At 41.2% G+C, this 17,235-nt stretch overlaps 1 protein-coding gene across 5 annotated transcripts in view; it reads left to right on the forward strand.

Moving 5' to 3' along the window:
- Positions 1 to 17,235, forward strand: part of VPS13A (vacuolar protein sorting 13 homolog A) — a 167,812-nt gene that overhangs the window by 59,799 nt on the left and 90,778 nt on the right. For all 5 annotated transcript variants that reach the window (XM_035100322.2, XM_035100323.2, XM_035100325.2 and 2 more), the window contains 8 exons: positions 1,320 to 1,476; positions 4,285 to 4,364; positions 5,186 to 5,245; positions 5,335 to 5,485; positions 8,913 to 9,029; positions 9,137 to 9,240; positions 9,814 to 9,981; positions 15,810 to 16,117. In XM_035100322.2, coding sequence (XP_034956213.1) covers positions 1,320 to 1,476; positions 4,285 to 4,364; positions 5,186 to 5,245; positions 5,335 to 5,485; positions 8,913 to 9,029; positions 9,137 to 9,240; positions 9,814 to 9,981; positions 15,810 to 16,117 — 1,145 coding nt within the window. The remainder of the gene's footprint in view (positions 1 to 1,319; positions 1,477 to 4,284; positions 4,365 to 5,185; positions 5,246 to 5,334; positions 5,486 to 8,912; positions 9,030 to 9,136; positions 9,241 to 9,813; positions 9,982 to 15,809; positions 16,118 to 17,235) is intronic.

Below are 17,235 nucleotides of genomic sequence, written 5' to 3' on the forward strand. Positions count from 1 at the left end.
TACACCTTTAGATGCCAGGCAAAGTTGTTCCTTTTTAACCAGGCCTTTGGTTGATCTGATTTACATCCTGTGCCCTTTTAAAATGTGTTGCAGGGCGTTATTGGGTTGTTTTTATTTTGATTATGTACTTTGTGGTTTAATATTCTGATTTTATCCTGTAAACCGCCCTGAGACCGGGTTATTGGGTGAGATATAAATTCAAGCAAGAACAACTGATAGCATGTTAAATGCTGCTAACTAATCCTTCTGCCTATGTATAGCTGAAAACTCCTCACCTTAACTGGTTTATCAGTATGTATATTGGGTAGAATCCAACCAAGTCATCCCTTCTGCATAAGGATTAGCACCTGTGCACCCCCTAAATCTGCTCTGGGAGTTCCACAACCCTCTGGAGCAGATTTGGGGGTGTTGTGGGACATTTGTGGGGGAAGGAGGGGAGATATTTTGTTGTATAAATCCTTATGCTGGTGGGATGAGTTAGTTGGATACCACCCATTGCTTCTTCAATATTGGTAGTGTTACAATAATAGATATCTTTGTAAGACTTTCCCCCTAAGTATTTTCCTGCATATTTCCTGTGTATAAGACTACTTTTTAACCCAGGAAAATCTTCTCAAAAGTCAGGGGTCGTCTTATACGCCAGGTTGTCTTATACGCAGCCGCAGAAGCGATTTCTGGCACTGCGGACATTTTGGATATGGGCAGCGCAGGCATGTCCAGCCCACGGACAATCGTAGGAAGAGGGATAGTCTTATACGGCAAGTATATCCCAAACTCTATTTTAACTGGAAAAGTTGGGGATTGTCTTATACGCCCAGTCGTCTTATACGCCGGAAAATACGGTAGTTGGAAATGTACTGGTACATGATCCATAGCAGTTACTGATAATAAATCCTATCTCACTACTGCAGTCATATCTACTTTGGAGTCCTCTTGACTGGACATGTAGAGGATTGCATTGTTTTGTAGTAATTGTCTGTAAATTTAAATTTGGTTCATAAAATATGAACATTGAAGAAATAAATACATTTGGAGGCAGGGCAATACACTGGGACTGAGAATGGAAACCCCCCAGTTTTTTTCTTTATATTTCTCCCTGGATGTAATTGACAACTCTTAACAGAATAATGGAATAAAAGATGCCTAGGATGGTGTTCCAAATCAATTTTGTAAGAATGTGTAAAGCAAGGAGGATTCTTGAAACTGTCTTCTACACCATATTCTAAAAAACTTGTGTTATTTCTCATTATAAGCAGCTACCTACCCTCAGCATGTCTGTTGGTTTGGTTGACTTATCCCCATATTTTGTTTATACATAGGTGTTCTTTCAAGTGTCTCGTCTTACTGGAGGTATTGAAAAGCCAATTCTGCGTTTGGAGATTTATAGTTTAGGCACTGAGCTTAAGCTAAGAACATATGATATGGCAGCCACCGCTTTTCTTAAAGAGATTTGCTTAATGTGTCCAGAATACATGGGTAAGTATTTACCTCTGTGTTAAAATAATTATTAATTAATTAATTGCGGTTGCTATTTAGGTTTCTGCTGGAAAGAGTTGGGGGGGGGGCGAGGAATCAGTGTAAGGCATAGATGGATTGGCAGATGACTTTCAATATTATCAGTTTATTTCTATGCCAGCTTTCCATAGTACGTAAAGCATGCTGGAGCAGCTCACACCAGCGCCAGAAAAAAATGCGCAAGTTTCTGTTGGAAGCAGAATAGCGTAGATAGCACCAGATTCAGAACCACCTCCAGACTGTGCACCTGTCCTTTCAGGAGAAGTATTATTCCATTCAGAGTCAGATCTAGACTTTGATTTGGATTGGCAGCTTTCCAACCCACATTACTTTTGTCAAATGCAAATTGAGCCTCAGCTTGAGCCTCATTCATTCCAGTGCCCCCTCAGTATCTGTTCAGGGTTTCAACTGTCTCCCTAGAATTACTAGGTGGTGGAAAAGAGAGATAGAGCTGTGCTATCATCTGCATATTGATAACTCTTCAAGCCCAATCTCCTGATGAGTTATCTCAGTAGTCAAGGGATGGAATTGAACTACAGTGGTACCTTGGTTCTCAAACTTAATCTGTTCCGGAAGTCTGTTCCAAAACCAAAGCATTCCAAAACCAAGGCACACTTTCCCATAGAAAGTAATGCAAAATGAATTAATCCATTCCAGACTTTAAAAAACAACCCCTAAAACAGAAATTTAACATGAATTTTACTATCTAACAAGACCATTGATCCATAAAATGAAAGCAATAAACCAGGCATGTCCAACTTCAAATAGGCTGTGATCCACCAAGTATCAAAAACTGGCAGTGATCTATCCATTGTCATTGGAGGGAGGAGAAGCACGTGCAGGGGGTGTGTGTAGAAGGAGGTGGCTAACTGGACACGGGAGGGGGGAGTTTAAGTGGGGGGAAGGAAAGGGAGGCAAAAGTTATCTCTCCCAATCAAAACAGCTCGCTCTCCACCCATCCAGCCCTTTCTTTCTCCCTCCCCCCAAAGCAGCCCCCCCCAAGCCAGCCTTTCTGGATCCCTCCCCCCAGCACCCCCTTCTCACCTTCAGGGTTGGCATGAGTAGCACCCACCACTTGGGCACATTCTCCTTGCTGAAGAACTCATACTGGAGCAGCAGCGCCTGCATCCTGCCCGCACCGTCCCACGTCCTTTGAGGGGAAGCAGCGGCAGTCACTGCTACTCGACTTTGCTCCAGGGTCTGAAGCGGCAGCTGCAGGCAACACCCAGAACCAGAGGAGGGCAGAGGCAGTGGGAGCCGCTGGGGGTGGTTGCTGCTGCAGCGGTGGGGATGGTGGCGGAGGGACCCAGCACTGGGGGGCAGCGGCAGCATCCCTTGCCCGCTCGCTTGCTGCCTGTCCCGGCCTTCCCTCACTCAGCACCATGGCTGGCCTGGGACAAGGCACAACCAGGCACACTTTCCCTTGCTCTGACAGGGCGGGGCAGAGGGCGGCCAAAAGGGCAACGAGAGGAAGCTTAGAATTATTGGGCGGTGCGAGCGGAGTGGGTGGGTAGAGCTGTTCTTCCCTTGCCCTGACGGGTACAAATAACCTGTTACAGCTGCCGGCGTGTGGCATTAAAAACGGGACTGTGGCACGTTCGGCTTCCAAAAAAAGTTCACAAACTGAAACACTTCCAGCTTTGCAGTGTTCGGGTTCTAAGTTGTTCGCCTACTAAGACATTCTAGAACCAAGGTACTACTGTACTTAATCTCAGGGCCATGGGTTTGAGCCCCATGTTTGGCAAAAGATCCCAGAATCTTTGGGGATTGGACTAGATGACCATTGTGGTTCCTTCCAACTCTACAATTCTATGATTCTACCCCAGCAGCACCTCCTGGGTGTATCCCAACAGAAGGGACTGAAACATCTGCAATGTGCTGTTGTGGGAATTCACCCAATGTCGTCGTCCCCGTCTATTTCAGGGGACAAGGGAGAGGAGAGAGGGAAAAGCTCAGTTGTCCTCATGCAGGACTTGGGCTTACAGGACTCATTAAGTGACTCCTGTCCTATGCCTCAATCTCTGATCCTGGAGAAGATAGGCCAGCAGGACACCTAGGTCAGTGGTTTTGGGGGCTGTTGACTAGTACAAGAGAACCAGTTGTGGGGATGCACACTCCACTTATCAATTCCTTTCCATAAGTAATCCACCAGGACACCCACTACCATTTGTATCCTCCATCCAGACTGGAATGGAACTAAATAATCAATATCATCCAATACTGCTCAGAGCTGACACAACACTATCTGCTTTAAGACCTTGCTCAGAAATGTTAGATTTGAAATTGGGTTATAATTCTCCAAAGCCAAGAAATCTAGACTTGGCTTCTTCAACAGGAATTCCACTCCTGCCTCTTTAAGGACTGCCATAACTACCAAGTATTTAATGAGGCATTGGCAACTTCTGATAGTCATATTGTAAATCCATCCTTAGCAGATTTTGATAGGAGAGTCAAGGATCTAAAGAGCATGTTGTTGGCCTAAGTCCTCTAAGCATCTGGGAAACATCCTTAGGCTTTGGTTGAAACCTAATGATTTTCAAAATATTTGCATATCCTAGGCCAGCAAAATATTACTTATGTTGCAACAATGTAATTAGTTTAACTTCTGAAACTTAATTATAGAAATGATTTTAAAATCTCATGATGATTAAATCATATATTGAGATCTTGTTCTGTCACTATTTATTGATCTGGCAACATAACTTTGAAAATACAATAAGTAACTCCAGTGAGTATGTCATTTTGGCTATACTATTTTTGTTTTTTTAGATGATAAAAATAAGCCAGTTTACCTCATTTCAACACTGGATAATTTAGTTGATGATCTTCTAGCCATTGAATATGTAAAGGTAAGTGTGCTGAAGGGAAGATATAATTTTTTTCTTCACCATAATACTGATGTGTTTTAAATACTATTTAAATTGACAAATAATCTTAATTATCTAAAAACCTAGAGACCTGATCCTGTTTGCTGTTTTAGCAAATGAACATTAGTTTAGGCACTCCATCTCAGAAAGGATGCTGTAGTGGAAAATGTACAAAAAGGGACAGCTTTAGGGGGGAAATGACTGGGGAGGATACCATTGATGTATGATGTGGATATACTTTCTTCTCTCCATTTACACTAGAACTCAAGGTCATTTAGTGAAATGTATTTATTTAAATTATTTTCATCCCACTCTTCAGCAAAGGGGGGGAGGCTCCCAAAGTACTTTCCAGATATCAGTAATAAGACAGGACAGACAGAAGAGAGTATCATTTCACCTAAGACATTAATTTATGCATAATTATGTCACAAGATGTGGTGATGACCACTGTTCTAGATAGATTTAAAGTGAGATTAAATAAATTTATGAAGAATAGCTAAATGGGGCTTCCATGTTCATTAGCAATGTGCCTCTGGAAGGCAAATGACAAGGGGTGCCATTTTTCTTGCCTTTCATTTTTGCTATGGACTTTACAGTAGCTGACTATGGTTGAAGACAGAATGCTGGATTAGATGGGCTCTTGATCAAGTCTAGCAGGACACTATTTATGTTAGTATGTTAGTATCCGGACAAATACTGAGGAGCAGATATAACAGCATTATCTGTATTTCTGTATAGAGCTGGGTTGTATGGTATGTAGTGTTTTCTCATTTTAACTGTCTCTATTTACCTTCTGAGAACAGGCAGATATTAATGCCCCAGAGCTGAAAACTACTTATAAGAATGTGGTACAGCTAATAAAGGTAATAATGATGGCTTATTTTTGTAATTTTTGCTATGTCCAGGAAAGTGCATTTAAAACATATTCTTACTAATATTATTTTGTTGTTAGGTTACTTTTTCTTCTATAGATATCCATTTACACACAGAAGCACTTATGAGTACCATGAATTTCCTAAATAATCTTCTTCCGAAACAAGAGACAAGTTCAGTAGAGATCGTCCAGGAAAAAGAAGAGAAGAAGGAAGTTCTTAAGAAATTTAGTAAGATTTTTTAGTCTCAAACTCTTGTATTGCTAACTTTCTTCCAGCCTCATTTCACATCCTAGGCTTTTAAAAAGTACATGCAGGAAAGTGTTTCAGGCTAAATGGTTGTATTTTCAAATCCCTCTGGATGACAGCAAATGAAAATTGTGAGTCATGTTCATTTGCCCAAACCCTAATCTAAAAATAATTCTCGAGTTTCTGTATAGAGTGGTGGTGGAAGAGGAATGTGCTTTAAACATGGTACTTAAGAATCAATAAAGTGCACACGGAGGCATTTTATGAGTTACTCTGATAGTGTAAGCATTACTGAAGTGTATTGCCTACACTTCAGGAGAACTTTGTTCCTTCTTATTTCCATGTGTTACTTGAAGGAAGTTTAGTTTGAAGAAATCTCTCATGCATGTATAAAGTTGCATTTTGCCAAATCTACAGCCCTTAACTAAAACAGTTGGATGGCACCTCGTACGCCTCCTTCTGGCAGTTCTGGCAGCTAAGCTTGTGCCAAACGCATTGCTCTGCTTTCCTTTGTATCACATCAGCAAAGCTGAGGGGGCGGGTCGTCATCTGGGCAGCCCAGGACCTCCATACACACTGCCCAGGCTTGCACCTCAGAGAGGTCATTTCGGTGCTGCTAACACAGTGGTTTGACTTCACCCCTGGAGGCACACTCCATTGTCTCTCAAGGCAGATGGATGCCAACAGCACTGTCTTACTCAGCTTTGGAATCCTAGTATGGGCTTGAGGGCATCCTGATCAAGTTTGCAGATGACACCAAATTGGGATCCAGAGGACAGGATCACACTTCAAAATGACTTTAACAGATTAGAGAACTGGAGTCTTGGTAGACCACAAACTTGACATGAGTCAACAGTGAGATGTAGCAGCTAAAAAAGCCAATGCTTTTTTATTCTTTCATTCTTTATTCAACCATCAGTCAGAAAAGATACAATTCTCAGTACAAAGTTAAAACATCTAAGACATCTAAAAACTAAAATAAAACATGGGCAGCACTAATAAAGGCTATACAGATAAACCCGCATCAATGCAGTCGATTTTACTCTTACGATGCTTGAGAGCTAGGAAAAGAAATTTGGCCACCAAGAAAGCTCTTTTTCCAGTGGGATTATTCAACAAATGTACAACCTGACTTTCTCTGGATAGACAGCTAAGCTGAGATAGGCATGGGGCTATGAGACATTGTCTTTAATATACATGGAAAGGGCAGCTCAGGAGGATATGTTCGGTGGACTCTACCTCACCCAAGGCACAATGGCAAGTTTTCTGATCGTATGGAACTCCCCTGTACCTTCCCCATAATACCGCAGATTCGAGGACGTTCAGTCTGGCCGCAGTGAGGAGTCTGCGGTATTCCACATAGTGGATTACCGCGAGATAAGGGGCTGGTGTAACCTGATAGATCTGCTCCCCCAGGAACATCCCTGGTTTCATGCAGGCTATGTCCTCTTGTCTAGCAATATGGCCCAATCTCTGAGCAATCACAGCTCTAGCTTGACTGTATGTCATAGACTCCAAGTAAAGGTGTGACAGTCCACAAGTCTGTACTTCATCTAAGACCTCCCTTTCCTAGGATGATTGAAAATCATCCCTCAATATCAAGGGGGCCAAACCCACGGGTTTAAAGCATAGCTCTTAAGCAATAGCCAAAGCTTCGCTTTCAGGGCCACGTACCAAAACACTTGGCAGCCAGCCTCTAATCACATGACCGCACCCGCTACAGAAGTGGGGATCCTGAAGATGGCTCTAAGAAATTGCGATTGGATGGATTCCAGTCCTAAAAAATCCCTGCGTGAACCCAAAGCAATGCCCACCAAAAGTAGTGGGAGGACTTTCATTTGAAAAAGTCTCAAGGCCACTTTCACTGTTTGTGCCTGTTTCTCGGCATTTAAGGATCTAATCAGCATAGCTGCTTTGGATGCATTTGTAGCAATATAATCTCTGTGTGCCAAAAAAGACCTGTTTGATCAGATTTCCTGGCCCAAATATTTGAAACAGCTAACCTGCTCCAGAGAAATACCATTAACCGACCACATGCGCCCTCTTCCCCTCAACGCCTCCCCAGCCTAGGCGCCCGCGCGGTACTGCTGGCCCCGCCGGGAGAGGCCCCGCATCGCTGCTGCCCGCACTGTGTCCGAGCGAGCCCAAGTCCCACACGGCCGGCCACGGGTGCCCTGCAGTAACCAGGACTGCAATTCCCATCACCCCACGGGGCAGCCCCACGGGGTGATGGGAGTTGCAGTCCTGGTGACGTCGGAGGCCGAGCCAGGGCACCTGCGGCCGGCCGTGTGGGACTTGGGCTCACACGGACACAGTGCGGGCAGCGGCAGCGATGCGGAGCCTCTCCCGGTGGGGCCAGCAGTACCGCGTGGGCGCCTAGGCTGGGGAGGTGTTGAGGGGCGGAGGGCGCTTCCTCTGCATGGCGGCTCCGGCTGTGCTCCGAGCGGAGAAGCCGAGGGCAGGAGAGGCGGCCTCGCGGCGGCGGCAAACGCCCAATCCCGCGAGGCTGGCAGAAGGCTGGCCTCGCAGCAGCGGTGAGGCCCCGATCCTGCGAGGCCAGCAGAAGGCTGGCCTGGCGGCGGCGGCGACAACAGAAAGGGCCCGATCCCGCGAGGCTGGCAGTGGCGAGGGCTCGATCCACCGGTGGCGGTGAGCGCTGGGCAGGCGTTCGGATGTCAAAAAATTTGTAAGCGTGCCGCCGTTTTTTCCTCCCCCCCCCTTCGTAAGTAGAGAAATTTGTAAGTAGTCATTCGTAAGTAGAGGTGCCACTGTATATAAAATGATGTCATATAGAGGAGGGAGAAAGGTTGTTTTCTGCTGCTCCAGAGAAGCGGACACGGAGCAATGGATTCGAGCTACAAGAAAGAAGATTCCACCAAACATTAGGAAGAACTTCCTGACAGTAAGAGCTGTTTGACAGTGGAATTTGCTGCCAAGGAGTGTGGTGGAGTCTCCTTCTTTGGAGGTCTTTAAGCAGAGGCTTGACAGCCATCTGTCAGGAATGCTTTGATGGTGTTTCCTGCTTGGCAGGGGGTTGGACTGGATGGCCCTTGTGGTCTCTTCCAACTCTATGATTCTATGATTCTATGTACTGAGGATTAGAGAAAACGTGTAAAATAAACAGCCCATTCTCTGCTTATGTAGCCTTGCCTGTGTCAAGTCATGCCCTGAGGCAGGAGGCATAAAGACATTATTTCTTGGTAATATTTAGTCAAAAAGTTTTCTGTTAACTTGAAGGATACTGCTTTAACTCTAATGTTGCATGAGAAAATAAAATAAACCAATCTGTAGATCTACTACTTTTAATTGTTTGTATTCCTCTCTGTATTTGTGCACTCTGTGTCTTTGTACAACTGTGATCCTCATTGGAATTCCAAATATAACATTTTTGCTTTCAACTTTCCCATAGCTTCAAAAAAGTCAAGGTGTGAAGATGTTTGTGATCTCCATGTTTGTGCAGACATGTCCTGTTTACGCATTTTTATAAGAGAACAAAAAAACTGGATATCTGAAATCCGCATTGAAGGTAAGACTAAAATGCCAATTGCAATATTTAAAGGTTACTAGAACCCAGAGGAATTACCTTGAAGATTGTGTCAAATTAGATTTGTTAATTAATACTGTTAAATTTAGGTCTTGATAGTGAGGTGATGATGAAGAAAGAAACAACTGAAGTATCAGCGAACTTAAAGAATATCGTTATTTTGGATTGTGATGAGGCAGCACTGCATAAAAAGGTATGTGTGTTCATTTAAAGGGCATGCTAGGCTGTGTACAGAAAGCAGCGTACTTGCAATAGAAATATTAGGTTTCAGCCTGGTTTAATTGATAATGACTTTAGTCATCTCTTGCTTTTCCTCATGCTTGGTGTGGTTTCTGGGTGTATGTTTTATACCAAAGAGTATGGACAAAGAAGTCTGTTAACTTAAACTGAAGCCCTTCAGGGAAGGACTTACTTTGTGACTGCCACACATGTATTGTATTGTATAGTGTGCTGTAGGGTTGGATTATGTAATGGACCCACATAGTTCTTGCCAACCTTTCCCCCTATGCTCCCCAAATATCTACTCCTGGAGGGTTGGTGAGAGGTGTCATAGGTGGCTGCAGGGAAAGGGAACTGGCAGACGTTGTCTCTTCCACCGACACTTCCAATGAAGGACACCTGTGCTTTATCCAAACCCCTTGTGTGAACAGAAAGACTCCTTCCATTAATGTAAGAACACCTTTGGATGCAGCCCATTACCTTTATTTTGTGCACACCTTGTAAATATTATACTCTTAATATTGAACACTTTTTTTCCTGTTCCAAGGCTCTGTATATTACAGGCAAAGAGGTCTTCAGTTTCAAAATGGTGACGTACATGTATGCTACATATGACATTTCGTATGCTGATATGGAAGCTGTTGACAGCCAGGTTTACTTAACTGTTGGATGCATTCAGATTGTTTTTGTCAACAAATTTGTCTCTGCTATTTTGGTAAGCTTCCTTTTTATTTTAGAAAATACAATAAGGTGAAGAGATTGTTTTACTTAACTTATAGTGGGAGCAATGGTGTAGTGGAAGAGTAATGCACCTCTGGAACTTATTTTCAAAGTAGGTGCAATGATGCCATTAGTTGGAGTGGTAGAGTGTCTGACTCTCTTTGCTCTGGCAAGTGAAGAAGATAATAGAGAAGTTCTCAAATTTTACTTTTGTTTCTTATTGACATAAACAAAGTGAGGGAATGGGTCCAGTTTCCTAATCTATGACTGTTAGCTGATCCTTATAAATTGGGTATTAAGCTATGCATGTCTGCTAATTGGTGTACACAAGTTTGTATAAATACGTGCAATTTTGTACTGTCATTGGGGTGTGTGGCTATGCAGAGAACATGTCTGTGTGACTGTGAAGCTCAATCCAAATAAGACTGAGGCACTGCTAAGGGGTGGTTCTCTATGCCAGATAGATGGGAGGTTGCCTGCTCTTGGTGGGGTTACACTCCCTCTGAAGGAGCAGGTACATAGGTTGGGGGTATTTCTAGATCCTTTGCTACTGCTTGAGGCTCAGTTGGCCTCAGTAGTGTGGAGTGCCTTCCTTCAGCTTTGCTGGTGGCCCAGGTGTGCCCCATCTGGAGAGGGATAGTCTAACGTCTGTCATGTATGCTCTGGTAAACTCTAGGTTAGATTAGTTCATGACCAGTTCAAGGATAGATGTCTTATGGATTTCCAAAGAATTGGTACCCAAAGTAAAAGAGAGAGAGAGAGAGAGAGAAATTAATCCCAGAACATTGTCAGGTCATAATTTCATGATAATGGAAATTCAAAAAGAAAGCCAAACTACATTTAGATGGAGATTGAATGAAGATTTACTTAGAAGATCAAAATTTTATGGAAAAAGTAAAGAAGGCCCTGGGGGATTATTTTGAAATAAACCTCCAGGGTCAAACTTAATTACAAATGGTCTGGGATGCAAGTAAGGCGGTGTGAGGGGACTGTTTATATAACAAAATTCAATTAAAAGAAAATTGAAAGAAAAAAATGAAAAATGAAATTTTTGATGAAATCACAGAAAAGGAGAAGGAACTGTCAAAAAAAGCTAACAAAGTCAGTAAAGCAGGCAATTTAAATATTACAAACCCAATATTCTATGATAGTGAATGAAGAAATAAGTTGGAAAATAACAAGAGTGAAGCAGAAATATTTTGAGCATCCCAATAAATCAAGAAAATTGTTAGCATGGCAATCGAAAAAAGTGAACAAACAAATTTCATTAATAAAATAAATATAAACGGGAAAATTACATATAAGATGAAGGAAAAAAGAGGTGCATTTGTGAAATATTTTTTAGATCCGTATAAAAAAGGAAATTTTCAAAATAGAGGAATATATAAAAAATACTAATCTGCCAAAAATAAAAGAGGAACAAATAGTGACTCTAAAAACCCAAATAACAGCTCAAGAAGTTTTAGAGGCAATAAATTGGACAAGAAGCGGTAAGTCTCCAGGGCCGGATGGAATAAAATATTATAAAAAGTTAAGTGAACAATTAGTCAATCCATTGAAAGATGTGATGAATGAGATTTTAAAGACAGGTGAAATCCCAGGAACATGGAAGGAAGCTTACATAACAGTAATTCCAAAACAAAACTCTGATCTAATGCAAATAAAAAACAATAGGCCTATCTCATTATTAAAGGAGGTAAAAAATGAAGGAAAAAAAGCGGCAATGATGTTTATAGATGCCGAAAAAGCTTTTGACAATGTGTCCTGGGATTTTATGAAAAATCTGCTTTGAAGAAATTAACTGGAGATAAATCTTAATAAAGAATTCAAGCAATATATTCAGAACAGAATGCAAAATTAATTGTAAATCAGATGATAACGAAGGAATGTAAAATACAAAAAGGAACTAGGCAAGGATGTCTGTTATCACCGCTGTGCTGTTGTTCATCTTGGTCCTGGAAGTACTTGCAAGAAACATAAGAGCAGAAAAAAGATAATAGGGATGAAAACTGGGAAGAATGAATTTAAATTCATTTAATGAATTTAGTAATTACTGATGATTTAGTAATTACGGTAGTAGATACGAAAAACTCTCTCCCTAAGGTGATAGAGAAAATTCAAGAATTTGGGGAAGTGGCAGGATTAAAAAAATTAAAAGAAGAAGAGAAAAAAGATTTGGTGCAAAGTACTGAGATAGAAATTCACAAAAAAGTAAAATATTTAGGGATATGGTTAACAACAAGAAATATAAATATGTAAAATTATGAAAAAGTTTGGTGTGAGATAAAAAGGATTCTAGAAATATGGAGGAGAATGAACCTTTCCCTATTAGGAAGAATTGCTGCAATAAAAATGAATGTGCTGCCGAAAATGCTCTTTCTTTTTCAGACAGTCCCAGTAATGGTTAACAATGAGTGCCTCAAAAGGATATTTCCAAATTTGTTGGGGGGGGGGGGAGGCCAACATAAGATACTTACAGATACAAAAGAAAGAGGAGGCTTCGCCCTCCCAGACTATAAATTCTATTATGAGGCTGCATCTTTGGTTTGGATCAGGGACTGGATAAAACTGGAAAGGGAAAAAGCATTAGATTTGGAAGGACATGATAAAAGATATGGATGGCATGCATACTTATGGGAAAGGGAAAGTACATAAAGGATTCTTTGTTGTTGTTTAGTCATGTAGTCATGTCTGACTCTTCGTGACCCCATGGACCAGAGCACGCCAGGCACTCCTGTCTTCCGCTGCCTCCCACAGTTTGGTCAGACTTATGTTGGTAGCTTTGAGAACACTGTCCAACCATCTCGTCCTCTGTCGTCCCCTTCTCCTTGTGCCCTCCATCTTTCCCAACATCAGGGTCTTTTCCAGGGAGTGTTCTCTTCTCATGAGGTGGCCAAAGTATTGGAGCCTCAGCTTCACAATCTGTCCTTCCAGTGAGCACTCAGGGCTGATTTCCTTCAGAATGGAGAGGTTTGATCTTCTTGCAGTCCATGGGACTCTACAATCATATAATTAGGACTCTACAATCATATAATTAGGAAATCACTAATGAGAGTGTGGGAAAGATACAAGGATTTGTTAGAATAGAAGCTTCGTTACTCAATCCGCTTGGCAAAAAGGGAAAGTGGCTTACATACAGAGATTTATTGAAAGACCAAGAAGGAAAATGGAAATTAAAAGACTATGAAGAAATTAATGATCATTTTCAGAGTTGGTTGCATTACAGACAATTAAATGAGATGTTTAAGGAGGATAAAAAAGGGTTTAGTTAAACAATTTCTAGATTTCAAAAGGAGGTCATAGAAGAAGACGTGAAACCTACTGAAGAAAGCATACAGCATTCTGCTAGAATGGAAAATGAAAGACCAGGTCAAATCAGTTATGACTAAATGGGTGCTAGATATAGGATATAATGTACAATTTGAGGACTCAGAAATATTGTAGATTGGAAATTTACAGATTGTTCTCTTTTGAAAGAGAACTATATGAAAATGAGTTACAGATGGTATATTACACCAGTAAAAATGGCAAAAATGTACAAAACCGGGTCAAACATACATTGGAAATGCAAAGAAAAAGAAGGTACTTTATATCATATGTGGTGGAAATAAAGAGAAGTCAAAAAAATTGGGAGATGATATATAATGAATTGAAAAAGATGTTTAAAATGGCATTGGGGGGGGGGGAACCAGAAGCATTTTTGTTAGGGATTCTAGGGCAAGACCTGCCAAGGAAAACAAAGAACTTATTTATGTATGCTACAATAGTGGCAAGAGTCTTGTTAGCACAAAGATGGAAGAATGAGGAAATCCCAACGAAAGAACAATGGCAAGAAAAACTGATGAGCTATGCAGAGTTGGCAAAGTTGACATAAAAACTACGTGAGAAGGAGAACCGTGACTTCAAAGAAGAGTGGGAACTTTTTACAAACTATTTAAAAAGAGAACAAAAGGAATTGGACTCCTTGGCAGGTTTTGAATAAACATCCACAATTTATTAGTAGAACACATGATAGATAAGGCAATAATACGTACAATTTTATAACATACAGAGAATAATATGTACAAACAAACCAGAGAGGGGAGCTGAGGGAAGTCCTTAGAGGGTGGGAGAGGGAGGGAGGGGAGGGAAAAGGGGGGAGAATGTAATTGGTTGTGTTATTGATAACTTGTATTGTTTAAAAAAAATCTTTTTCTTTAATAAAAATATTTTTTTAAAAAACAAAATATAGTCCGGCCCCGCACAAGTTCTGAGGGACAGTGGACTGGCCCCCTGCTGAAAAAGTTTGCTGACCCCTGGATTAGTCCAACACATTATATGTAGGACTGCCTTTGAAGACAGTTCAGAAACTAGTACAGAATTTGACCGCCAGGTTGCTCAGCAGGCCAAGACGGGTTGAGCATATTGCTGTACATTCATTCTGGTCTGATTGCACTGGCTGCCAAAAAAAATAGATCCAAACTCAATTCAAAGTGCCGGTTTTGACCAATAAAATGTTTTGGCTTGGCACCTAAAGATAGGTAATGAATCACCACGCAAAAGCGTTTCTCTATAACTAGGCCTTTAGCTGATCAACATTCTATGGCCTTTTAAGTGTGTTTGTTGGAGGGGCGTTATTGGTCTTTTTTTGTTTCTGTTTTATTCTGTATTATGTGTTTTCATTTTGCTTTTATGTTGTTATGATCTTCGGGTGAAGAGCACTATACAACGTTAATAAATAATAATAAAATAAATAACATTCAATAACTTACATTATGTTGTATCCCAGCACTAGTTAAGGGTTTATTCAAACTAGAGTTGGGTTTGTTTTCAAATTTCTGCTTGAAAATTAGGATAAGCTCAAAGTTGTGCAGCTTTTTCTACAAATGGGAAAAGCCCCTTTTTTGAGGGGGGGCAGCTCAGAGTTGTGCATCTTTTTTGCAAAGGGATCAGCTCAAAGTTGCTGAGTTTCCATGCAATGGGGAAAATCCTGTTTTATGGGGTTCAACTCACAGTTCTGCAGCTTCTCTAGGAAAGGAAAGGAACCCATTCCTACAGTTTCCAGACAGATACTCTAATCAGCCAGACAACAATTGAGGCCTAGGCAAGGGGCCGGGAAGGGAGCTAGCTCCCTTAACTCCCTCCCCGATGTCTTGCAATCAGCTGCTGAGCGGGTTCCTTTCAATGTGCTCATTCCCTCTTGTTAGCCTTTAGCTCTTTCTTAAAAAAGAAAGAAAGCAGGATCTGCCTTTAGCCCTTGGCAATTCGGCTCCAGAGACCACACATTCGCTCCATAAAACCCACAGACATGTCCTCTTACTTTTTAGGAGGAAAAAAGTGCATCTTATGGAATGAAAAATACGGTATATTCATTTGAGCCACATTGATGTCTAGCAAAACCTTTGGGATTAAAATTAAGTATATCAATATCAGTGTGCTTTCCTAGTTGTGCAATGCTTAGATAATTCTTTGTTTAAAAAGAGGTATAATTTTGTTATAACTTAAACCAAATGGGTCTATGGTGATAGAAAACTAAAATTGGAAGTCAGCCTCTGAGACAAACATGATATTTCAATACCTTGTATAATGTTGCCACATGGTTATACCTTTTTTCCTTTTTATGTTTTGTTAATTTGTCTAAGTAACAAGGAACTATATAATGCATTTTAATTTCTCTCTCCTACTCTAAACATGTTTATTGCTCAACTGTGTGGGAAGAGGGAAAGGCAGACATAGAGAACAACACAGATAATTTGTAATGCATAATGAGCAAACTGATACATAAATGATGTATTCTTGTGACTGTTATCCTCATCTGTTGCTGATTTCCTGTCCCCTTTCTAGGCTTTTGTAAACAATTTTCAGACAGCAAAGGAAGCAATTACTGAAGCCACTGTTCAAGCTGCTGAGAAAGCAGCTACTGGTGTAAAGGAATTGGCTCAACAAAGTTCCAGAATGGCACTGGACATTAATATTAAAGCACCCGTTGTCATAATTCCACAGTCGGCAGTATCTACTGATGTTATCGTTGCTGATTTTGGGTTGATCACCATAAAGAATGAATTCCTTCTCATTAAAACGTCACTACGATATAGTGTCCCACCTATTCTTGATTGTATACATGTGAAACTGAGTGATCTAAAGTTGTACAGGTAATATATAAAGATGATTTTGTAATGATTTCTTCTAAATTAAGTTGTTCTAAATTAAGTAACAAAACTGAAGAAAATGTACTAAGTAAACACTGTTCTACTTACAAATCAAAGTTTTAATTTTGCTAACGTTCTTAAAGAGAGAAGATTCTTCCATTAGATGGAACTATTGAGGTCATCTGGAGGTTTAGGATGAGGTGTCATCAGTGTGCAATGACACTGAACTCTTTCCCTTTTAAATCTAATTTATATGAGGCAGCGGTACAGTGGTACCTCGGTTTACAAACACAATTGGTTCCGGTAGTCTGTACTCAAACTGAAGCGTACTTAACCTGAAGCGAACTTTCCCATTGAAAGTAATGGAAAGTGGATTAATCCATTCCAGACAGTCCATGGAGTACTCAAACTGAAGCGTACTTAACCTGAAGCGAACTTTCCCAATGAAAGTAATGGAAAGTGGATTAATCCATTCCAGATAGGTCCGTGGAGTACTTAAACTGAAAATACTCAAACCGAGGCATACTTAAACCGAGGTTTGACTGTACTAAAGTAGTGCTTGGATGTGGTGTGGTTGACTGGATGAGGACCAATAAACTCAATTTCAATGCAGACAGTATGAAGGTACAGTTAGTAGTGAAGGTAAACCAAAGTGTGTAAGTTGCATTACTGAGAAAAGTGTGAAACCTTTGTTTCCTTCATAGACTGAAAAGAAAAGCACCAGGGTGCTAGATTTAATCTACAGTGATGTGTGTGGTCCACTCCAGGGACACAGTGTGAGGGGTGAGGCTGTCGCCCCAGGCTCATTTTTTTGAGGAGTTGCAGTGAAGCACCCCCACAACAGGCTCCCTCATCAAGGCAGGAGCTGCGGGGAGGGAAGCTGAACCCTGGTCTGCTTTTAAACCACTAAGTTGGCAGAATCTGGGACAGAACAACTGGAGCTCATCCTGTCATTCGGATTCGAACCTCTGACCTTCTGATCGGCAAGCCCAAGAGACCCAGTGGCTTAGACCACAGTGCCACCCACATCCCCTTTACCTTTACCACAGCTATGTATAAGCCTCAGAAGTAGAAGACAAGAAAAAAAATGCACCCTCTAAGGTCCACTCCAAGCGAAGGCA

The sequence above is a fragment of the Zootoca vivipara genome, chromosome 11, assembly GCF_963506605.1.
Source record: "Zootoca vivipara chromosome 11, rZooViv1.1, whole genome shotgun sequence".
In the NCBI taxonomy this organism is placed as follows: domain Eukaryota; kingdom Metazoa; phylum Chordata; class Lepidosauria; order Squamata; family Lacertidae; genus Zootoca; species Zootoca vivipara.